This window comes from Callospermophilus lateralis, chromosome 15 (assembly GCF_048772815.1).
Source record: "Callospermophilus lateralis isolate mCalLat2 chromosome 15, mCalLat2.hap1, whole genome shotgun sequence".
Classification (NCBI taxonomy): Eukaryota; Metazoa; Chordata; class Mammalia; order Rodentia; family Sciuridae; genus Callospermophilus; species Callospermophilus lateralis.
Window position 1 is genome coordinate 20,977,345 of NC_135319.1, and position 25,228 is coordinate 21,002,572.

General features: G+C 35.0%; 1 protein-coding gene across 4 annotated transcripts in view; it reads left to right on the plus strand.

Annotated features, from left to right (window-relative positions):
• Mapk8 (mitogen-activated protein kinase 8) overlaps nt 1–25,228 on the plus strand; it is a 119,462-nt gene that overhangs the window by 62,067 nt on the left and 32,167 nt on the right. For 3 of the 4 annotated variants that reach the window (XM_076835368.1, XM_076835367.1, XM_076835369.1), the window contains exons 2-3: nt 18,471–18,641; nt 22,304–22,433. In XM_076835368.1, the coding sequence (XP_076691483.1) occupies nt 18,520–18,641; nt 22,304–22,433 (252 nt within the window). In that variant the 5' untranslated portion in view covers nt 18,471–18,519. Of the gene's footprint in view, nt 1–18,470; nt 18,642–22,303; nt 22,434–25,228 lie in introns of those variants that run through there. The other variant, XM_076835370.1, reaches the window with a different exon arrangement.

Here is a 25,228-nt window from a genome sequence, read left to right on the forward strand (position 1 = left end):
TTCAGGGCTGATGAGAAAGGAGCCTGCCTACAAAGGGCAGGCACCAAAGGGATGAGAAAAACAGTAGTATGCACCATTTTTAAGGATACAAGGAAAGAGTGTTTCAGTAGGAGAATGTGATGAACAGTATCAGTTGTTGCTGAACATCATAAGACAAAGTAAAGTTCTTGATGACTGTGTGAATGAGATTCATGAAAATAGGATTGAGAATTCTGGAAGGTGAAGAGATTCAAGTTAGCAGATATTAACAGTGCTTAAGCATTCTTGTTTTAGGGGAAGTAGAAAAGAGCCAGGGGCTAGAGATTGTGATGATAGCCAAGTAAGATTTTTAAGTGTGTACTTTTTAAAATAGCAGAAGAAAGACTGATAATAAGTTTAGCAAGCCCTGTTATATTGTAATGGTGAAGAATAAAGCAAAAATTAGTTTGTAGAAACTGGATTACTGAATGGAAGCTCAGTATAATGATTTGGATGTGTGGTGTTACCCCAGAGCTCACGTGTGAGACAATGCAAGAAGGTTCAGAGGAGAAATGATTGGGTTTTAAGAGTCTTAACCTAATCAGTGATTTAATCCCCTGATTGGGATTAACTGAGTGGTAACTAAAGTGATAGGGTGTGGCTGGGGGAGGTGGGAATCAGGTCATGGCTTTGGGTATATATTTGTATCTGGTTAATGGAGTCTCTCTCTGCTTCCTGATGACCATAATGTGAGCTGCTTCCCGCCATGATGTTCAGCCCCATCTCCAGTCCTGAGGAATTGAGCTGGCTTTCTGTGGACTAAGACCTCAGAAATCTTGAGCCCTCAAATAAACGTTTCTTCCTCAGTAGTTGTTTTGGTCAGATCCTTTAGTCACAGCAGCAAAAAGCTGACTAAAACACTGAGGTATTTCCTGACTTATCTTCTCCAGAATTCTCAGTAAGGTAGGGTTGAAGATTTAAGAACCAGGGGGTCAATTGGAAATAGATATTGTAGAAATTAGAGAAGATAGCTGAGTAGGAAATTTAAGATGCTTTGCCTGGCTTTGATTGGAAGCCATAATTTTTTTTTTTTTTTTTTTTTTAAAGAGAGAAAGAGAGAATTTTTAAAATATTTATTTATTTTTTTAGTTTTCGGCGGACACAACATCTTTGTTTGTATGTGGTGCTGAGGACCGAACCCGGGCTGCACGCATGCTAGGCGAGCGCGCTACCACTTGAGCCACATCCCCAACCCCTGGAAGCCATAAATTTAAAAAGCAGCACCAGTATTTGTTTTGTTCAACAGCCTTGTTATAGTCTCAAAAGGAAGAGACACCTTGTTTAGTCCATTCTGTGCAATTCAGGTTGGTGTTTCAGGGAAGACCAAGGATATTGACATAGTGATGGCAGTCTAATTAATAGACAATGAAATAGAAACTGAGGAAGTGAGAATTTAGAAAAGGGGAGATGACTAATAGGAAAATGAGTCTTTAAAGGCCGGTGGTCTTTATGAGCATATTGAGATTTACTCAGTGGTGGCTCGTCCTAAAGTGGGTGTAATACTAAAGGAGAATAAACCAATAGCTTTTTGGGGATTTCTGACCTGCATTACTAGAATAATGATGTGGCCATTAAAAGATATAGAAGGGAGGAGAGCAAGTTAGTTTTGGAAGGAGGAAAACTTGGATTTTCATTATTTCAAGTTTTATTACCCATGGAACATGTATACTGAGATGAGCAAGAAACAGTTGAGGTTTGAAAGATGGCAGAATAGAAGAGGTCACTTTTCCAGGCTGCTCCATGGCATGAAACCAAGAAAGAGGGTAGGCAGCTTCTCAGTGAGATGGGTTAAAAAGGGGGGAGGTGTGGGGACTTTACTGGGAATTAATACTCAGACATTCAAAGCAGATTGAGTACTCAGGAGATTATATAATGAAATAAGAAGCAATACCTTTACTGGCAAAGTGGAGGGATATCAGAATAAAGAAAACCTGCATTTTTAGGAGGCCTGTGCCATGTCTTCATATGGAAAGATCAGAGATCACTGCCAGACCTAGAAGGTGTGCTCTTTTGTGGGAAAGAAACCAAGTCTCTCTATGGTGTCTGCAGGGCAGGGGCCAGTGGCTGTGAATGCCCAGTCCTAGCAAACCCGAGCTGCATCCCACGTCCCACATTATTGAACATGCCTAAGAGGTCAGGAGAAAATAAGACAAGGAGAGGGTTTTATAGACCCAGCTCCTCCCTCACCCTTGTGTCCGGAGGCTCACAGGTTTGCCTGGGAGGGCCAGGCCTGGCCAGAAATTAGAAAGGGAAGGGGTGAAAGTGACTGAGTTTGGGGACTGAACCCCCAGAGTCCAGAAAACATGGGGTCTGTGGGTGACAACAGTAGAAAAGGACTCCTCTTCTGCATGAGTGTAATCTTCCCGGGGTGTAGTCTCCCAGCATGGACTGGCAGCTGCTGGGCCTTGGAGGTGCACTGATTTAAAATCTTCAGATTAATACCCATTTAAGGAAGAACCTGGAGTCTACCTCAGACTAACTCCTCCCCCTTCATAAGCTCTTCCTATGAGAGCTGCTCTCAAAGAACACTACAGCAACCCCACTGTGAGGGTGGAGCAAATATCAGAGTCTAGTCCACTCCAAGAAGGGAAGCTGAGAATTTCTGAACGCCAGCTGGCAACTTGACAAGCAACTCAAAAAAAGGAAAGATTTGATAGCTAGCAGCCAATACTCCTCAAGAAGAAACAAAGACATTTGGGAATAGACAATGAACATTTATTCTCACTGACAACTTTTGACCACTGCAGCAGAAAAAAATTCCTTAACTTTTCACCAAGAACTTAATTTTTGTTTAATTGTGAGCTGAATGGTTCATGGACACTTCATATATATTTGTTTCTTTTTTCTCGTTTCTAACATTGTTCTAAAGGCAGTTGTTTTTCATGACTCAATCTTTTGAGGGCTAGGATATTTGATAAGCATATTTTAATTTTGTTCTGTTTTTTTCTCTTACCTAGCTGTTTCGCTTGATTCTATTTCTCTCATTTCTTCTACTAACAAACTTTATTATTCTCCCTTTCACTCTTCCTTTTAACTTTTTACTCCTATTTTTTCTCTTCTTCCCTCATAATCATCATATCCTACATCTCTTCTTCGTTCTCTGTTTTCATCTTTTCAAATTTTAAACCCTTCTGCAAAGTTACTGTTTATTCCTGTTGGCAGTTACTTATCATAACATTGTTAATTGTACCAGTTAACATTGTAGATGTCATAGTAGGAACTAAGTTTTTAGTTTAATGCTGTATATTGTTTGCATTTGTTATTATTATTTGTCTCCCGCTAAACTGTGAGTACTAGAAACCTTAGGGACACTATAAGTTCATAGGGTAGAAACTTCTGCCTCAGATTCATGCTGATAGATGGGCAAACACACAAAGCAAAAAAGCAAGGGAACAAACCAAAATACCTCAACAACAGATTTGTTGACACCATAGTGGAAGAAATATTACAGAGGAAATTTAGAAAGTTCATAATTAAAACTGCTCTGCAAGGTAAAAGACCTTATCTCTGCAAGGTAAAAGACCTTATTTCTGCAAGGTAAGGAGTGAAATCAGAGAAAATACAGGAGGTAGAAGTTACTTCAATAAAGAGATTCGGAAATATAGTCAAATGGAAATCCTCTAAATGAAGGTATCAATAAACCAAATTAAAAATTCAGTGGAGCCAGGCACCGTAGCACACGCATGTAATCCCAGCAGCTTGGGAGGCTGGGGTAGAGGATCCTTAGTTCACAGCCAGCCTCAGCAAAAGTGAGGCACTAAGCAACTCAGATCTTAAGCAACTCAGACCCTGTCTCTAAATAAAATTCAAAATAGGACTGGGGATGGTTAAGAGATGATGAACAGAACTTTCAAGAAATATGGGATAACATGAAAAGACCAAATTTATGATTTATTGGGCTAGATGATGGCTTGGAACTATAAACCAAAGGAATGAACAATATTTTCAATGAAATAATATCAGATAATTTACCAAACCTTAAGAATGAAATGGAAAATCAAATACAGGAAGCTTACAGGACTTTAAATATATAAAATTACAACAGACCTACACCAAGGCACATTATAGAATTATAGGCTGCTAGAGAAAAATGACAAGCCACATTTCGAGTTAAACCAATATGGATTTCAGTGATTTTTTTTTTTTTAACCCAAACCTAAAAGCTAGGAGGTCTTGGAATAACATACCAAGCTTTAAAAGAAAATGGATGCCAACCAAAAATATTATACCCAGAAAAATTAAGCTTCAGATTTGATGATGAAATAAAAATCTTCATGATAACAGTTAAAAGAATTCACAACTAGAAAGCCTATACTACAAAACATATTCAGTAAAATATTTCATAAGGCAATGAAAGATAAGTTTGAAAACCAGCAAAGAGAAGAACTACACTAGAAGAACAGTCAATCAAAGGAGACACTATTACAAATTAAAACCAGAAATAAAATGATAGGGAATTAAAATCATTTTTCAATAGTAACATTGAATGTAAATGGCCTAAACTCATCAATCAAAAGACATAGACTGGCAGATTAGATTAAAAAAACAACCCAACAATATGCTGTCTCTAAGACTCACCTCATAGGCAAAGCCATCCACAGACTGAAGGATGGGAAAAAAAACATGTCATTCACATAGATCTTGTAAACAAACAGAGGTTTTTATCCTCCTGTCAGATAAAGTGAACTCAAGCCAAAGATAATCAGAATGGATAAAGACGGACATTTTATGCTGCTTAAGGGAATTATGCATGAACAAGATATAACACTCATTTATGCCCCAAACAACGGAGCACCTACATACATCAAACAAACCCTTCCCAATTTCAAGAATCAAGTAGACCACAACACCATAATATTGGGTGACTTAAACAAGCATCTTTCATTACTTGATATATCTTTCATACAAAAATTAAACAAATCAGTGTAATTGATAATGCCATCAAATGTCTACCAACAAAGAATACCCAGGATTGGAGGGATTCTTAGCCTAGTTGTACCACACCTTCAAATAAGAAATAATACCAATCCTTCTCAAATTATTGCATGAAACAAAAGAAAGAAGAAACCCTTCCAGATTCATTGAGGCTAGTATTACCCTGATATCAAAACAAGACAAAGTCACATCAAGGGAAAAAAAACTCAAACTAATATCCCTGGTGAACATAGATACAAAAATTCTTAATAAAATACTGGCAAGTTGCATATTTAAAAGACTGTACCAAGATTGCACCATGCTAATGAGTTAACTGATGGCTAGGAGCTCCTACCTACCCTCTGGATGAGTGATTGACAGAAGAACCAACCCATGATTGGTTGGGACTTCTGGTTCTGCCACATCCAGTTTCTTCTCAGCAAAAGAAACAATCCGTTAGGGGAATAGACAGCCTACGTCTTGGGAGCAAATTTTTACCCCTCACACATCAGATAGAGCATCAATCTCTATCATATATAAAGAACTCAAAAAGCTAAGCACCAAAAAAATAAATAATCCAATCAATAAATGGACCTGAACAGACAGTTCTCAGAAGAGGATATACGATCAATTAACAAATATATGAAAAAAATGTTCATTTTTGCAATTAGAGAAATGCAAGTCAAAACTACTCTAAGATATCATCTTACTCCATTCAGAATGGCAGGTATTATGAAGACATTAATAAGTGTTGGCGAAGATGTGGGGACTCATACATTGCTGGTACACTCATACATTGCTAGTGGACTATAAATTGGTGCACCCAATATGGAAAGCAGTCTGGAGATTCCTTGGAAATCTGGAAATTGAACCACCATTTGACCCAGCTATCCCTCTCCTCGGTCTGTACCCAAAAGACTTAAAATCAGAATACTACAGGGACACAGCCACATCAATGTTTATAGCAGCTTAATTCACAATAGCTAAACTGTGGAACCAACCTAGATGCCCTTCAGTAGATGAATGGATAAAAACAATGTGGCATATATACACAATGGAATTTTACTCAGCAATAATAGAGAATAAAACCATGACATTTGCAGGTAAATGGATGGCGTTGGAGAAGATAAGGCTAAGTTAAGTTAGCCAATCTTCCCCAAAATGCCAAATGTTTTCTTTGATATAAGGAGGCTGATTCATAGTGGAGTAGGGAGGGGGAGCATGGGAGGAATAGACAAACTCTAGATAGGGCAGAAGGGTGGGAGGGGAAGAGAGGGGGCAGGGGGTTAGCAATGATGGTGGAATGTGATGGATATCATTATCCAAGTATATGTATGAAGACACTAATTGGTGTGAACGTACTTTATATACAGCTAGAGATATGAAAAATTGTGTTGTATTTGTCTAATAAGAATTGTAATGAAAATTTTTTTTTCTTTATGAGCCTTGAGAATCCTTTTAGCAAAAGATATTATTGGAAAATGTTAGGCGTAAGAATCTATTTCCAGAAAAAAGGTATTTTGTGTGACCAATTTTTTGGATATGTGAAGGTTTAACCCCAGTTGTTCCATTGTACAAAAGTGCCTTTAAAGCTAGGCTTTCTGTCCCGTGTAAAAACTCATACAATTTTAATGAAGTTATAAGTGTGAATTTTTTGTGAATTTAAAATTAAAATTCTTTTTGAGTACCTTGTGAAATAAAGTATTCTTAGATATTAGTTTTCATATTTTTATTCAATTGAATGTTATTGAGAAAATTAGCACTGCTTTTAAAACATATAACAGTAATCTAGATTGAGTTGAGCAGCCTGGATCCAATTGCCTAATATTTTGAGATTTTTGCATTTTGAGTACAAAGCAATTTTAGAATCTTAAATACCAGTTAACTGAAGTGTTATGGTAATATCACTCCCACATTGTGTTCTATTCTTACCAATAATTTGGTTTCCTAATTAAATAGGGAGAGATTCCCCCAAAGTAGGATCTTTTCCCACTATGAAACCAAAACTGAGTGCAAATCAACTTTTCAACCTGTAAGGCATTGGGAGTCATAGATAAAGGATAAAATAAATAAAGACGAGAGATAGGCCAACCAAAGGGAGGAATATTCATGTGTTTTCTAGGGATGGGCAAAGATTTTCTAATAATTCAGCCACTACTTCTTTTTTGCTCTTTTTATAGTTCTTACAGTTCCATGTCATGGCAGTTGTCAGCTGTCATGGTGCTGGTATGAGGGTTGTCATTTAACATGCAGATAAAATCAAATTGGGGTTTGGGGTCTACTAAAAGTTGTTCAGGTTGGTCCTCTTGGATGTCATCATTCCAGCTGGTCTGGTGACAGGATTCTTAAGCCAGTAAATATCCTGTCCTTAGGAGAGTTTAGCCAGGCTATATAATTATTATACTGGTAAAAGTTCATTATTGTTGTTTAAAAACTAGCCAGAAACATGTCCATACTTTTCCACTGAGAACACAGCTACAGAGTCCTGAGATCTTTAGTAAATAACATGAATGTCTGAATAAAGTCTTAAAAATTAGTTCTGAAGCTTAGTGATTTCATGTGGCTTCCACCATATAGTTAAAGGCATCCTCCTCAAAGGAATTGTGAAGAGACACCTATCTAAACATAGTTTGTGGGTGGAATGTAATCAACCTACTCCAGTAAATGTAATTAGAATTTTATCTATTTTAAATATATATTAATTTGTAGGTGGACACAATACTTTTATTTTAATTTATTTTATTTTTATGGGATGATGAGGATCAAACCCAGTGCTTTATGGCATGCTAGGCAAGCACTCTACCACTGAGCCACAACCCCAGCCCCAGAATTTCGTCTATTTTATGAACAGATTTTACAAAACCCAATTTAATTTGTCTGCAAGATATGTATAGCCAGGCAGACTAGATATGATCGTTGTGCCTAGTAGAAAGAACCTGTGATGGCCAGAGCACCAAGATTGTCTCTTGGCTGTGATAATTTCTTCTGCACTTGAAAACAACACAAGAAACATTCATTCTTGAAAGATTTGCCCCTGTTCTCTTAAAGGATTTATGGGAGTAGAGAAAGTAGAGAGTAGTGTGGAAAAAGGAAATTGAGAAGGCAGAATCTCAAATAGAAGGCATTGTTTGAAAAGAGCTCATTCTAAAAATTCTAACCTCCTCCTGAAATTGTATTATTTTAATGTTTATGGTAATAACACCTTGTCTTACATGAATTTAACTTTTGAGTATTCAGCTGTATCTATCTTGCAGACAAATAAAAGGACAGCTTGATAATTCAGATAATTCTCTCTATCCCAGGTAGCTTTAAGCCCTTGCAGATGGGATCTGTTACTCTCTCTTAGTCCTACATGATCATCTCCTATTTAGATTGCTTCTAGTTCATTGTTTCTGTATGTTGTGATTTGAGGAATTTTCAGGGGTAATTTGGCTATGCCAGTTTTTGTAGATTATTTGGAAAGCTGGAATCTAGTGTACACTGGGGTTAAAATCTAGAGATAGTGTAAGGACACAGAATCACTCTTGAAAATCGTGTGTAAAATCATGAAAATCAATGTAAAATCTTTTGTGTATATGCACACTCCTGAGCATTAATTTTCATGCATATTTAGAGAATCATCAAGGTAGACTAAAAGGCAAAAGGAAAATGTACAGGTACATTGTACATTGATTCAGCTTCTAAAGATGATAGATAAGTAGAGAATTCTAAAATGTTTCTTTTTGCCTTAGTTTAACATCATTTTGTTTTAATAATAAGCTTCAAAAATCTTAATACTTACTAATAGTTTATTTGTAAGAGAATAACAAGAGTTCACTGAGCCTCACCTTTCTGTAAGACAGGTGAAGTGAGATGATTAAACTTTAAGGTTAACTATAAAATAGATTTGTGATGCAACTTTCTTTATTGTAATTTCCATTATGTTCCTTTTGTTTTGCTTGGATATTTTTATCACTTTTAAGGAGGAGATTTGGCATTGACTTCTTTGAACTAGAGTGGGAAGAAAGGAAGTAGTCTTCCCCTTCAGGTTTGTGGTTGCAATTGGCAATGTGAAGACCCCATTAGAGAGTAAAAATGGGAGGAATATAACTGGGAACTTACCAGTTCTATTTCTAGAGCTCTTTGCTATTCTCACACATTCCCCTTTCTAGAGCTCTTTGCTGTTCTCACACATTCTCCTTGGTTTTAAGAAAATAACACTCTTATGATCGTCTTAGGTTGCTTGGATAATTCATCTATGAGATAATAAAATCACTTTCTTGTGATAATATGCCCTTGGCAAAAATAGGAATAAAATTCTGATTTTCTTATTTTGGGATTTTGGTTTCTTAGTTCTTAGAGGATGGAAGTAAGATTCTACTATCTCAGTGACAGCAAAACTGAAGCATTCTGAAGTAGAATCACTCTGAGCCCTCTAGTATGTTTAAAACCTGGGCTGGCTGTTTTATGGTTGTCCACCTTGCTATAGAGAATGAGCCATAAAGCCCAAGATTGGGCACTATTTTTACACTATCTAGTAGTCAGCCTTCTAGGGAAAGAAGAAAAACATATCTTGTAAAAGACAAAAATGGCTTCTCAGCCATACCTTACATTTTGGAAAGGAGGAAGAAGAAAATTCCCTAGAATGAATACACCCCATATTTTAAATATAATTGAAAAATACAGAGAATTGAAAAAGATGCATTTATCAAGTGGTAGCTGAGATCTGATCTGGAGGCCTTATTGAGGTAAGCATAGGAATAATGTTGAATATAAGCTTATCACACTTTCACTGAAACCATGTCTTGGTTTAGGTATGAGGCCAAGAAACTTATTACGTTTTAAGACTAGTTAAACTACATCAGTTAGACCTAATTTCATAGTGTCCCCTTCTTTAGTCAACTTTTTATTGCTGTCGCCAAAATGCCTGACAAGAACAATTTAGAGGAGGAAAAGTTTATTTTTGCTCAGTTTTAGAGGTTCAGTCCATTGTCAGCTGACTCCATAGTTCTGGCCCAAGGTGAGGCAGAACATCATGATGGAAGGGTATGACAGAAAAGCAGATCAATACATGGAGACCAGGAAGCAGAGAGTTCCTCTCACCAGGGACAAAATATAACCCCCAAAGGCACACTTCCCCCAACTACACCCTATCTACTGCCCAGTTAATCCATATTAGGGTACCAATCCACTGATTAGGTTATAGCTCTTGTAATCCAATCATTTTACCTCTGAAAATTCTTGCATTTTCTCATATATGAGCTCTTGGGGGATAACTCATATCTAAACCATAGCACCACTATATGCAGGGCTATGCTTTTAAAGATTGTTATCCACCTCCTGAGGAAACAGTCATAGCCGTTTCTTAGCACAGATGTGTTTGGTAGCATGTAGTTCTTGCCATAATTTGTTAGACTAGGGCAGGCCTCTGACCCAAAGCCACAACATATGAAATACCTGGTATGGAAACTGCATCAACAGCAGTAGTAGAGATTAAGCACAAGAATCTGTCCTGTAAATTACTCCTTTAGAGGAGAATGACAGACTTTTCACAGTGGAAACTTCAAGTTACAATTTGTTCATTTGTTCATTCATTCAGACACCTATTTGAATGGCCACTATTTGCCAGGTACTGTTTAACTCTGGTGATTTATTCTTGAATAGAATGAAGTTCATTTTTCATGGAACTTAATGTTTCAGTGTGGCAAACAAGTATATAATTAAATGTAAGTAGTGATAAGTGCCATGAAATAAAATGGGAGTAGGGTAAGGAGAAAGAATGTAATTAAAGGATATCATTTTAGATAAGCTAGTCTGTTGGGGACCACAAATCAAGTCAAGATGGCGTCTGGCAGTTTGCCAGGAGGAGTGGTCTGTGAAGCAACACCAGCGAGCCATTAAGATGGTGAGGATTCCTTATTGGCTGACTGCTGTATCTAGATGATGTTAATTGAGTCAAGCTGTGTGTATATATACCTCTGCTGTCCTGCAATAAAGTGGCTCCTGCTACCTTGGGTGCCCGCTACCTTGAGTTCCCGCTCAGTTCCCACTGAGTTCCCTCGCAATAAAGCAATTCCCCCTTCAACCTTAAAGTTGCTTATCACCTCCAGGTTATTTTGCCCAGCCAGATTGAGGCACTAGTCATGTAGCTCTAGAAGTGAGGAGCCCTGAAAAGACTTAAAATAATTGGCCCATACCACTATACAGGCTGACAAGTTCCCATATCTGCACTTGGCAAGCTGGAGATCCAGGAGAACCTGATGATATAGTTTCAGTCTGAGTCCAAAGGTCTGAGAATCTGAAGACTTTAATGGTGTAGTTACAGTCCAAAGACCAGTAGGCTTGAGACCCAGAAAAAGGCAGTGATTCAGTCTGAGTCTAAAAGGAAGGAAAACCAGTTTCCAAGCTCTGATCTGGCAGGAGAAGTTTCCTCTTTCTTCCTGGAGGATTAGCATTTTTGTTTTTTTCAGACCTTCAACCAATTGGGTGAGGCCTCTAACCACATATAGATAACTTGCTGCTTGACTTCAGTCCATCAACTTAAATGTTTAAGTCATCCAAAAACACATTTATAGAAACACTGAGAATAATGTCTAACCAAATATTCAGATATCTGTGTTTGAGGTAAATTGATGCATAAGTTTAATATTCATAAATAGGGTTAGTTGGTCACCACAGAGGCATGATAACTGAAGATAGATAAACTCAAAGTCACCTCAGTGACTTCCTGTCAGGGTTATCTGGTGATTGGAGCTGTCTTGAATTTTGAATCTCATCATGTTGACTAAGTTATTTTTTAGTGTCTGTTGGACCGATCTATATGGCTGCATTGAACCATGTTCTTTTGATCCTAAGTGTGCTTTAAATGAAACTGTTGAGTTTCACTTGCTTTTGCCTACATTGAGTCCTGCCAGACTGACCATTTTAATGGGTGGACTAGTCTGATAACAGTGGAGTCTTGTTCTTTACATATGTGCTTTTTTTGTTTTAAGTCTTAAGAAGAAGCCTTTCTGAGCAGGAAAATGAGTCATCAGAATCTGTAAAATTTCTTCACACATGTACTCTCGATATTCTGACTTAATGATGAAGAGAATAACATATCAAAGACATCCTCCATAAATCTCACCAGTATCCTGAATGCCTTAACTTGGAAATTGTTCCTTCTTTTTTTTTTCCCTTATGTTATTTTCTGATGGCATTGCCATACCAGTAAACCATTTATATGCTCTGGGTCCCATTTCTTTCTATCTTTTTAGAGATACTAAGGCTATCTGAAAAAATTCAGTTTTCTTCCTCCCCTGTTCTCCCATTTACCCTTTATTGAATCATTTCCACATGAAAATATGTTCAGTTTATATCTTTACTGTATATGATATGCTCTGAATACTGTTATGTATCATATGTAAACTCATCATTCTCTATTTACCTTTACATTGTCCTCTTTCATCTTCTTTGCCAAACTTCTCTAAATAACCAGCCATACCAACTTTCCCTGTTTATAGAATCATTTCCCACTTACACTTTAGTTCATTTCAGTCTAACTTTTGTTCCTATCACTCTACCCAAAGGGATTATTTGACATTTCTGTAACATTCAGTGTTATCGACTACTGTTCCTTAAACCATTTTTCCTTTGGCTTTTCCAGCATATTCTCCTTTTTTTTCTATCTGGGTTTCTGGCTTCTTTGTTATCTTGCTCTTTCCCTGATTGTTCATTAAATATAGATGTTCATAAATGTTATTTGCACTTCAGTAGGTCTTTTTTGTTTCATTACCACTGCATTTCTCTTGATTTAGTTCTCACTAAACAGTGACAACTCTCAAATTTTCTTTCTCTCAAACTTTTCCTCTAAGGTATAATTCTGTATGTAGTTACCAACTTGATATTTCCAATTTAATGTTTTGGACAGATCCCAGATACATGTTTAAGACTTATAACTTCTCTTCCTTCATATCCTCTTTACCGCCAAGCTCTATTAGATTTTGGACTCAATATAGTGTAATTATGATGGACTCAAATCCTCATTCCACCCCTACAAACTGTGTAACCATAGACAATTTACCTAATATTTAATTTCATCATCTGTAAGATGGAAAAACTATATGTCTGTCTTAATATAAGAAAACATCAGGCAAAAGGAGAATGTGGGACCTATTCTTCCAGTACAGATGGAGTAACAGGGACTAGATTTACCCTCTAGCCATAAAGAACTAGAAATTATTATGAGCTGTTATGAGGATTAAAAAGTTAGTATTTATAAAGCACTTGAAAAGGGACCCTTCATAAAGGAAACTCTCTATAAATACTTGCTTTTATTCTTAGTAAATACAGATATGATTTTTAAATGACTTATGGATGATCTTGTAAGATGAAGCTATAGTGGTGATGAAAGGTAAATTATAGTATTAAATGCTTATATTATAAAATATGGCTCTCAAATCAGTAATCTGAAACTTAACATTTAAGAAATTAGAATCCCAAAACAAGCAAAAAGAAGGAAATAAAGACTAGAAACCAATGTAATAAAATAGTGCAATACAATAAAAGAAAATCAGATGCAGCAAGATCAATAATAATAATAAAATTCTAGCCCAATTGATTAGAAAAATAAGATGTAATTACATTTTATAGTAATGGTAATGAAATAGGAATATGACCACAGATTCTTTAGACAACTTATGTAAGATAATTTCTTTGAAAATTGTCAAAGCTCATTTAGGAAGAAATAGGTAACCTGAACAACACTATTTCTATAAAAGAATTTAAATATGTAATTAAAACCCTCCCTCCAAAAAAACCCTATCCTAAATCAGGCATGGTGGCAGACAGCTATAATTCTAGCTGTTCTGGAGGCCAAAGCAGGAAGATCACAAGTCTGAGCCAGCCTGGGCAATTTTGCAAGACCTTGACTCAAAATAAAAAATAAAAAGGCTCCTGGGTTTAATCCCTATACTGGAGGTCATGGAGACACATCCTAGAAGACTTTACTGAAGTATTTTGTGAAACATTTAAGGATGAACTAATATCAATTCGGTACAGTTTGGGGGGGGGGGGAACAGGAAAATTCTGACTTAGTTTTTACCCTGCTATAAAGAAAAACTAATATCTAACATCTCTCATAAAAATAGATGGAAAATCCTTCATTGGAATTTTAGCCAGCTGAATCAGTATATAAAAAGGAAAATACTTAATGACCAAGTGGAATGCAAGATTGATTTAATGTTTGAAAATCAGTCACATGATCCAACTAAGAAAAACTATATATAAGAAAAAATTATTCGACAGAATTCAACACCCATTAGTGATAAAAACTTTTAGTAAATTAGAACTTGAAGGGAACTTTCTCAAACTGTTAAAGTACAATTAGTATACTCCTATAGCGTATATCTTGCTTAGCAGTGAAAGACTATATGTTTTCTCCCTAAGATCAGGAACAGTGGAACCATGGCTTGCTTTCACCACTTAAATATTTGTCATTGTATTGAAATTATATCTAGTTTAGTGGGATAAGAAAATATATTATGTTATAAAATATGGCTCTCAAATCAGTGGTTCAGTGGCAGAACACCCCCTGGGCTCAATCTCCAGTACCAAAAATAAATGAATAAATCAAATTTTTTAAAATGGCACTTAAAAAATATGAAACTTAACATTTTAAGAAACTAGTTATGAATGTAGAAACTACTTATGGATGTAGAAAAATTTCAAAAGAATCCACAGAAGCTGGGGCAACTAAGATGAATAACTGAGCTTGGTACAAAGTAGTGATAGAAAAGTTAATTGTATTTCTGTATACTCACATTATAAATGTAAATAAAGTAAACATGTTTATATTAACATATAATATTCAAATACTTTCAGAGAAATTGAACAAAATTTTGCAAAGCCTCTGTGTCTCGGAAATTATAGAATGTTGCTGAGAAAACTTAAAGAACCAAGTAAGCAGAAACAAGCACCATGTTCATGAATCAGAAAACTCAAAATTGTTGTTATACAGGTTGAGCATACCTAATCCAGATGCCTCAAAATATGTAACTTTTAAGAAAATTTTGGATTTTAGATTTTCAGATCTGGGATAATCAACCTGTAAAGAATGTCAAATACTGGGTACTCCTGTGAAGGGTACTCAGGAACTCTACTATTTTTATAACTTATGTGTGGATCTAAAATTATTTCAAAATAAAGCTTAAAAATGTGCCAGGTGTGGTGGCACACACCTGTAATCTCAGCAACTCAGTAGGCTAAGGCAAGAGGATTGCAAATTCAAGGCCAACCTCAGCAATTGAATGAGACCCTAAGCAACTTAGTGAGATATTGTCTGAAACCAAAAAATTTGAGTTGGGGATGTGGTTCAGTGGCAGAACACCCCTGGGCTCAATCTCCAGTATCAAAAATAAATGAATAAATCAAATATTTTAAAATGACACTTAAAAAATATAAGGTAAGTCACAGACTGGGAGAAAATATTTATAACATCTGATAAAGGATTATATCCAGAACATAAGAATAAATATTACAACTCAAACAAGAAAACAATAATATTTTTATAATGGGAAAAAGAACTGTGAATAACTACTAAAACAGCAAAGATATATGAATGCCTATGAACATATGCTCAGCATTATTACTTCTTAGAAAATGTGAATGTAGGCTGGGCACAGTGGCACACACCTGTGAACCCAGTGATCTGAGAGGCTGAGTCAGTAGAATCACAAATTCAAAGGCAGCCTCAGCAACTTAACAAGGGTCTGAGCAACTTAGTGCAAAACCGTGTCTCAAAAAAATAAGATGAACTATTGATGTGGATCAGTGATAAGTACCCCTGGGTTCAGAAAGAAAATGTGAATGTAAACCATAATGAAATACCACTATGTATATACTAATACAGATAAAATTATATGATAATTACAATGTAGAACAGCTAGAACTCTCATACATTGCTGGTGAAAATGAAAAAAATGGTATCACCACTTTGGAAGACAGTTTGGCAGTTTATAAGTTAAACATAGAACTCAACAGTCCCACTCCATATTCTCCCAAGATAAATTTTTTTAAAAACTGCAGGTGTTAGTATCATTTATCATAACCCCCAAACTAGAAACAGTATAATTGGCCCCATAGTGTACCCACACAATAGAATACTACTTAGTAGTAAAAAGGATGAAGCATGGATGAATCTCAAAAACATGGCAAGTGGAAAAAGCAAAACACCAGTTGCATGTCATATGATTTCATTTATGGGAAAATCTAGAAAAAGCACAACTAAGGAGTTAAGTGGTGACAGGGGGGCAAGGACAGCTGGGTGGGGCAGAAATTGACCATATAGAGAATATTAAAGATGATGGGAATGTTTTATATCATGATTTTGGTGGTTACAATATTGTATACAGTTATCACAACTTATTAAATTGTACAATTAGAGTTGGTGAATTTTTTAGAGCCTTTTTTATATTTCTTTTTTTATTTCTTCTGCCTAGAAAACTCCCTTTTCTCATAGTCATTGTTCAGATCTCACTTAAATATCATTTTGTCGGAGGGATTCGTTTGTCCAGAGCCTATACTAGCACAGGTTTCTGTGGAATCCTGCCCTTAGGTTGCCATTATCACAACTTTAGTTATGATTAAGTAATAATCAGCTTAAGTTCTCTTTTATTGTTATATCTGCAAATCCTAGGAGGAGATAGATGCTGATTACTAGTGTTGTTAGTGCTTGAGTTAGGTACTCTAGTAAATATTGCAGGACTGAGTATAAAGTGAATAAAGAGTTCTCTGTCTCTTTTTCTTAGGAGGGACATTCTTAGCTTCTGCCAAGGGCACCGCTGGCTGAGGCTTTCTACTTAGCTTTGCTGCATTATTCTGGAAGTTGATGACTATAAATGTTCAGCTGTGATTTTGTTCAGACTTCATGTGGGCACTGCCACAGATAAATGGGGAGCTGGCACCATGATCGCCATCCTGTTGTTGTGTCATCCCATTCTGGGAATAAAGAGAAACGCTTCCTTGCTGTTATTCTTTAGCAGAAAGGGAAAACTGCTCTGGGGTGGGCTCCTTGATTTCCAGCCAGTTGAGAAACTCCAACTGTTGTTGTCTGCTTTATGACAGTAAGTCAGCTCCTATGAAGCATCACAGAATATCCCTTCCTCTCCTGATCCTAATGTTCAAGAGAGGAATAACACTCTACTCCATCCAGCAACTAGGCTTAAGAAATCTAAGCTTCAGCCAATTTGAGTGCTCAGGTAGAGGCCTATTTAACCTTATTCTGGGATGTGAAAACAGTATTGATGCTGTGTCATTTAATCATATTTTTGTGTTAGCATTGTCTTATAACCATACACATACACAGAAATAATTGTTTAGACCTAACTGGTTTCATGATTTATTGGGATGGTGGGTAGTAGGTAAAAATTGTCTTACGTGCATTTTGCTTCCTCCCCCCCCCCGCATGGCCAACCCTCACCCTAGCCTTCTCAGTTCTATGACTGCAGATGTGTGCCACCATATCCAGCATGCACATTTTGGAATAAACTAATGTTATCTAGTAGTGAAGAGATGCTAGTTTATCAATCTCCAGTTTATACAATCGAGTAGAAAAAGATACCCTGACTTAATTTGATAGATGGTAAAGAACTGTTGTCAGAAATTGTATAGTACTTTTGATCCTCCAAACAAGTTAGAGCAGAATTGTTTTGTCTTGTATACTAATACATCTCTCTCTCTTCCTGATCTAATGTTCTACCCTGCTTCTCATCTTTTCAACATTATAGCCTCAGCATATGAATTATACCAGGATGTAGCTCTTGGGAGTCAGAAGATCTGACATAGTGAAAGCAACTTGTTTGTTAGGCAGGTACCACATGTGCTAAACAACTTTAGCTTGGATTTCCACTTTGCACTAAAAATGATATGGTTAATTATTTTTTTTTAATGAAAGTTTAGTGATTTCTCACAAAAATGATTTCAGTACTCTAATATGTAAACACATTAAATTTTTAGTTATGAAGGTGTTATTTATTTGTTTGTTTGTTTGTTTATACATACCAGGGATTGAGCCAAGGGGTACTTCACTACTAAGCCACATCTCCAGCCCTTTTATTTTTTTTTTATTTTGAGCACAGGGCCTTGCTAAGTTACTTATGGCCTCATTATATTATTGAGGCTAACTTTGAACTTGAGATCCTTCTTCCTCAGCCTCCCAGGTCGCTAGAATTACAGGCATGGGTCACCTTGCCCAGCTTGAAAATGACTTTTAGAGCAAATTTAATTATAACCATTTACTTTGTTTAGTCTTCTGTAACTTAAGTATGTATTTATACCAGTGACTTCTAGAGAAATTGTTTATGCTCATAAAAGTTTTTTTTAAAAAAAAGCTATAAGTCATTTTTTAGTATGGCATATGCTAACCAAGACCCTGTGGTATTTTTTCTTAGTTTGTTTTTTAATGAAGCAATTCTTCAAACTAACAGCAGTCTGTGTTAATACCATTCAATATAAAGAAGAGTTGGAATTTTAAGATTAAACAGGTTCATTTTTTTAAGATCATGTTTTGTTTCATTTTGTAGCCTCTTGGTGAATTTTTGGATGAAGCCATTAAATTAATTTCTTGCCATCATGAGCAGAAGCAAGCGGGACAACAATTTTTATAGTGTAGAAATTGGAGATTCTACGTTCACAGTCCTGAAACGGTATCAGAATTTAAAACCTATAGGCTCCGGAGCTCAAGGAATAGTTTGGTAAGTCTTACTTCCAAAAATGAATCAAAGAATCAACTTGCCTCATATGAGTTGCTATCTTTAAATATAAACTCTGGTTAAATACTTGTTTATAAGCCATGCAGAAACAGCTAGCTATATCAGAAAAGGATAAGTGGCATGTTTGTAAATTCCATGTGTACATCTATTTCCTTAGCTAATTATTTAATATGAAACCTCCACTTAATCATCACTCACACACCAAAATGAAACTCCGGAATTTCAGAAATCTTATTTTACACTGGGGAATGGAAGTCATTTGATACCCCAGTGTACACATTTCAAAACTCATATAACTTTAAAACTGATTTACAAGCTAATTTCTACAAAAGACCCAGGCTTTACAGATCAGCATAATTTCTTATAATCTGAAACGCAAAACATTCTTTGGGACAGTTTTGCTGATGATTCAAAATCACTGTTAGCATAATAAGCTGGTGTTATTGGGAATTCTAACACACACTTCAGTATATCTTTATTATCTCTTCATGAACCAAATTTGTTTTGAAATCCATTTTAAAAATCAGGAGTTTTTATGATTTGGCACTTCTGCCAGGTTCTTAGAAAAACTCTTGCACATGTACATAGAGACATACATAGATCTGTTGTTTGCAGCATCATTTATGATAGCAGAAATTGAAAACAGCATCAGGTCTGTCAATAGGAGAATTAAAAACTGTGATATAATCATAGAATGTAATACTATACAACATTCAAAGTGAACTGGAGCTCTATGTATAAACAAAGATAATATAAGAAATATAGAGTTGATTTTAAAAGCAAGATGTAGAATATACATAGTTTTGCACCATTACCTATACTTTAAAATATTCAAAACAATGCCATGTATTTTGGGTGCATGCTATATGTAGAAAAGGTAAAATCATGCATAAACATCAAGGATTTTATTTACCTCTCAGAAGAGGAAGGTTGGTTTACCCATAAATCATTTCTTAAAAAAAAAAAAATCCAGGGTAATTATGGTAAAAATTTAAATCTAACTAATTTGTGTAATGAAAAGACATTATCTTTATTGAAGTAATTTATGATATCAAAAATTTTAGAAATTGGGGTCATTTTATAAACTCTAATAACTGGCTGACATTTTTTAATTTTTTGTACTTGTAGATGGGCATAATGCCTTTATTTATTCTTTTTAAATATATATATATATTTTAGTTGTAGATGGACACAATATCTTTATTTTTATGTGGTGCTGAGGATCGAACCCAGTGCCTCACGCATGCTAGGCAAGCGCTGTACCACTGAGCTACAGCCCCAGTCCTAGCTGGCTGACATTTTAATCAAGTGACATTGACCTATTTACCTAGCCACAAATTAAATTTAAAAAAATATTTACAGTCAGTATTTAGAATTTAGAAAGTCAGCTGTTGGTTCAGATTCAAGGTCTTTGATTTACTTTGGTTTTGTGTCTCTTGGCAAATTAACAGTTTTAAGCCTGTTTTTCTCAATTAATTTATAGAGCTATTTTTGAGCATTATCCTACATAATTTAGAAAAATAATTAAATAATGTTTACTGTTATGTTCCTTCACTTATCCTCAGGTAAGTGCACTTTGAAATTTTTGTATCAGAATTAAAAATTCTTTGGAAAGGACCTTAAGTCCCTTTAGCCACCATATCCTAAGGAATGAATTCTTCAAATTGTCACTTAAAGTAATAATTTATAAAATATTATTATGAAATAGATTAAATAAAAAAATTTCCGAACTCATTGTGTTACTGTCAGGATCAACTGAAGAACCTAATTTGATAAAACATTAATAGTAAGGTTTATGGGTATGGATTGGGGCCAGGTGTTTTCTGATTTGTGCACACTGAAGAATCAACAATTAAAAATCTAATTTCCTTGGTTATAAAATAATGGAATCCATTAAGATACTTTCAAACTTTAATAGTTTGAAATATTCCTTTGCTTTAGCAGATAGTAAATTAATAGGAGTGAATTTAAAAATAAAATCTTTATTAGGAAGGATAGTAGAATGAAACAGACATTATTACTGTGTGTATATATGTAACTGCATGACCAATGTGATTCTGCAATCTGTATACTCAGAAAAATGAGAAATTATATCCCATCTGATTCAAATGTATGATATGTCAAGATCACTGTACTGACATGTGTAACTAAGTAAAACAAATAAAAAAATAAGTTCTTTAAAATAAATAAATAATAAAATCTTTATTATTTGAAGATACATTTCTAACAATTTTTCATGACCCTTGATATTGTTTGTTTGTTTTTTTTAATTTGGGCAGCACATATCTATAAATAGAGTACTTTTAAAGTAAGGGTTATATTTATGTTTATTTTGTAAGGGTTATATTTATGTTTATTTTGATATGTATATGATATGCAATCATTATGTGCAATATATTCATTATAATCATTATATGCAATTGTTGTATTATGTACAGAATGTAGAGATATAAATGTCATAATCTATATAGTTCTATAATAAATACCAAATAGATATGAAGAGAGAGTTACAAAGTGTTTAATCAGGTGAAAACCATCAGTAATGAACTGGCTTTCCAAATACATTTAAATAGAAGTAGACTTTTATAATATGTTAAGTGGTTCAGTATGAAATGCACAGCCTCATGTCTTTTTTTTTTTAATTTTTTTTAGTTGTAGATGGACACAATACCTTTATTTTATATATTTATTTTTATGTAGTGCTGAGTATTGAACCCAGTGCTTCACACATATCAGACAAGTGCTTTATCACTGAGCCACAACCCAGACCTTCATGTCTTTATCTTCTAGCCTCAGCTTTATTTTTAACTTTTTGACTAACCTTGAACCAGTTACTTAACTGCTGATCCTCCTTAGGTGGAGATGAATCCACATTTTTAAAGAACTTTCAGTCATAAAATTTAATACCATAAAGACAGGTTACCTTATTTGTGTTTCCTATTCTCAAACCTTTCATATACCAATAGATGTCATATGGTCAGCATCAAGGGGTAAAGGAAGAAATGAAGAGTAATGTATATGTTGAGATGTGTATGTCCCAGTTATGAAGCAGCTTCTGATGTTTTCAAATTTAGCATTCATATTTGTAAACACCTTGATTTTTTAGTTTCTTTAAAATAAGATGTTAAGGCTTTTTCAAAACAAATTTTAATATTTTATATACACACTTCTGTATTTATTAATTGTCCTGTAACTGAAAGGATGGAAGTAATGGGTTTATGTAGAATTCTTCAACAAACATTTTGAGTAGAATTCATGTTTATCCTGACTTTCTTTGATCTGGTTGAAGAGTGAATGATTCCTTTAGGCTTTAAGCTATCTTAGCAGACCTAAATATCTATAAAGCATTTATGTATTCATAGTGCCAACCCTGAGCTAAGTGTATCTTAGAGGACAGATGACGAACCAGCAGGGTGTCTGTCTTTTCAATCCATTGCCTCCTTGGATACATTATTATTTTAAAAAATGATTGTTATTTGCTGTGGAATATATTGTCATAAGTATAGAAGACACATGTTGAGCATTACAGACTGAAGAGTGATCCAGTTCCACCTATCTTTGGAGGAATTGAGGAATCTGCATGAGTGTTTCATAATTCAGTTTTACAGATTTTTACTTTTTTGTTTTTTAATTTCTTGTTACAGTGCAGCTTATGATGCCATTCTTGAAAGAAATGTTGCAATCAAGAAGCTAAGCCGGCCATTTCAGAATCAAACTCATGCTAAGCGGGCCTACAGAGAGCTAGTTCTTATGAAATGTGTTAATCATAAAAATGTAAGTGAATAATTTAGATTTCTTAAATATAGATGAAATCAAGATTTATTTATGAATAAATGAATATGAAAGACTTTATAGAGACTTTAAATTATTCTGAATTGAAACATTGTTTAAAGGGAATATATATTCACAGGATGAATTATTTTTTTAATGTGGTGCTGAAGATCAAACCCAGTGCTTCACACATGCAAGGCGAGTGCTCTACCACTGAGCCGCAACCCCAGCCCCACAGGGTAAATTTTTTACCCAACTTTATTAAGTGATATCAAAAGAAAATGACTTCTGAAACTTAGAAGAATATTATTTAAGTTTTATTTCTTATTTTGCTGCTTATTCTCTATAAAGCTGATATTTCAAAAATATTAGTAGCCTTAATACAGAGATGAAATTATTCACATTTTATTTTGATACTGGATCTTCCCTTAATTGTACAGGATAGAAGTGCAAATCATTTCTCACCATATCACTCACACCTCTTTAGTGATGTAAGTATTTACTGATCATTTTATGTTGAGGGTAGCCAGTGGTTACAAAGCACTATAGCAGAAATTTTTTGAAAATATTTAAAGGGAATTAGAAAAAGATTTCTAATTATACTTCCTAATGATGTAACATTTACTCATTTTGAGGACAGTAGTACTTTTTTGAATTACTTTACGCACTCTGATATTTTTATAGTTCTTTTGTGGAATGAATACTCCAAACTGAGAGGAAATTGTGCAAGGGACAGTTTTATGAAGCACTAAACTGAAAGCACTTCACTGGAGACATTTTGTGGTGATTGTCCAAAGGAGTTGATATGATATATAAGTATAATACTTTCTAATGGCAAATAATACAATTCACCACATTATATTGGAGTTATAAGTTTATTTCCAAGTTGGGGAATGCATGGACATTAAGCCTCCTTATTTGAGAAACGTGTTTGAAGGCAAAACAAATAATGTAAAGTTAAATATCAAATATCACAAAGCATGAGTAATTTAACTGTCAGTTGATATAGATGGTCAATAAGTTCTAAAATCTCAATAGAGAAATCTCTGTGAGCCTTAATTAATGGGAAGGCTTTCAGAAAGAATAAACTTAGGCCAACTCTTAAAGATGGAATGAAAATTGGATTGTTGTAGAAAAGGGTCCCCCCAAGAAAGGAGAAGTGGCATAAAAAGGGCTGGATAGAGTTAAAGTTAGTCATGGACAGGAAGATAATTGTGGTAGCCATTCTGTTTCCAGGTATGAGCCAGACATGTTGGTCATCATAGTTTTGCTAGTGGCCTCCTAACCTTGGATAATGCTTCTTGTACCTCTTGTAGCCTGTGGAATCAGTTTCACAATGAGGGCTGTGGGAGCATCTTAGTTTTTTCTATGGAGAGGAGTCCAGTTTCTCCTTTCTCCCAAGCCTGGGTGACTGCAAGGAAAGATATTTCCTTCTACTAAATAGCACATGTGTCTCAGAATTAGCCCTCTAGCAGGAGAGGCACAAAGTGTTCAACACTTATTTTGTTCAGTGAAGGAATTTAAAACTAAATATAGTCAGCCAGGAATGCTGATTGTTCTTTTCTACTCCCTGATAGATGGATGTTTTGGGAATGTCATGTCTCAAAACACTTTTATGTTCTACACAGATGTTCTCTTCATTATTCTCTAAGTATCTCTGGGTTTTTCTGTCCTTTTCAAGAGGGTTTTGACTTTCTTTTTTAACTTGATTACTTACCTGAAAACACACTTTGATAAGTCGTCTAGCACACACAGTTCTAGATTTTTGATAGAATCCTCTGATAGGAGCTGAGGCAAGTTATCTCCCCTTTACTGCAGACATTATATCCTATTTGAAAAGCATGTCACCATTGGCTAATAAGTCAAAGGCCCGTTAGTGGGTCTCATGCATCCCCTTTTATTTTTATTTTTTTCTTTTTGATTTTGGCAAATTTAAATAGAGTTTGCTTTTTTTCTTTGTTTTGGCTTTATCATTTATTGGCTTTACTTCCCAGTTTTGCTCAGAATATCTTCATAGGTACCTTGGGGTATATTGCAAAAATTATGTTTTCCAGAATCAGCCAACTCTCTGTAATTCTTCATCTTATTTACATAGATGTTGTTCTTAGAGACATTTTCATGTATACCTTTTTGAAGTCTTCACATACTGTATTTAGTTGCACTTCTCTCATTTATTGCTGTTGTTCTTTGTTCTCTCTCCCATCTCCCCCCAGAAGGAAACAGTGCTTATCGATGAATTGTTATTTGTTCCTCATAATTACTACTTCTTTCAGTTAGTCCTGTATAACCCATTAATCAATCCTAGACTTTTGTTTGGCCATTCTATGATTGATATAATTTCCTTTATTTCCCCTCTCGAAAAATAGGACAGTTGTTTTATAAAATCTCATTTATGATAGCTTAATTGAGATATATTTTACATACCATATAATTAGCCCATTTCAAGTATACAGTTTAATGTATATACCCACTGATATGAGTGACTATCACCACAGTTAGTTCTAGAATATTTTCATCACCTCAAAAAGAAACAATGTAGGGTTGGGGTTCTGGCTCAGTGGTCGAGCACTTGCCTAGTATATGCAAAGCCCTGGTTTTGATCCTCAGCACCACATAAAAATAAATAAATAAAATAAAGATATTGTGTCCAATTACAACTAAAAAATAAATATTAAAAAAAATTTTAAAAAGAAACACTGTATCCTTTAGCTGTTGATCCCCTATCTTCCATGCCCCCCAGCTCTAAGCAACCACTGACTTCATTTTTGCCTCTGTATGCCTTAAATCTTTTACCCTCA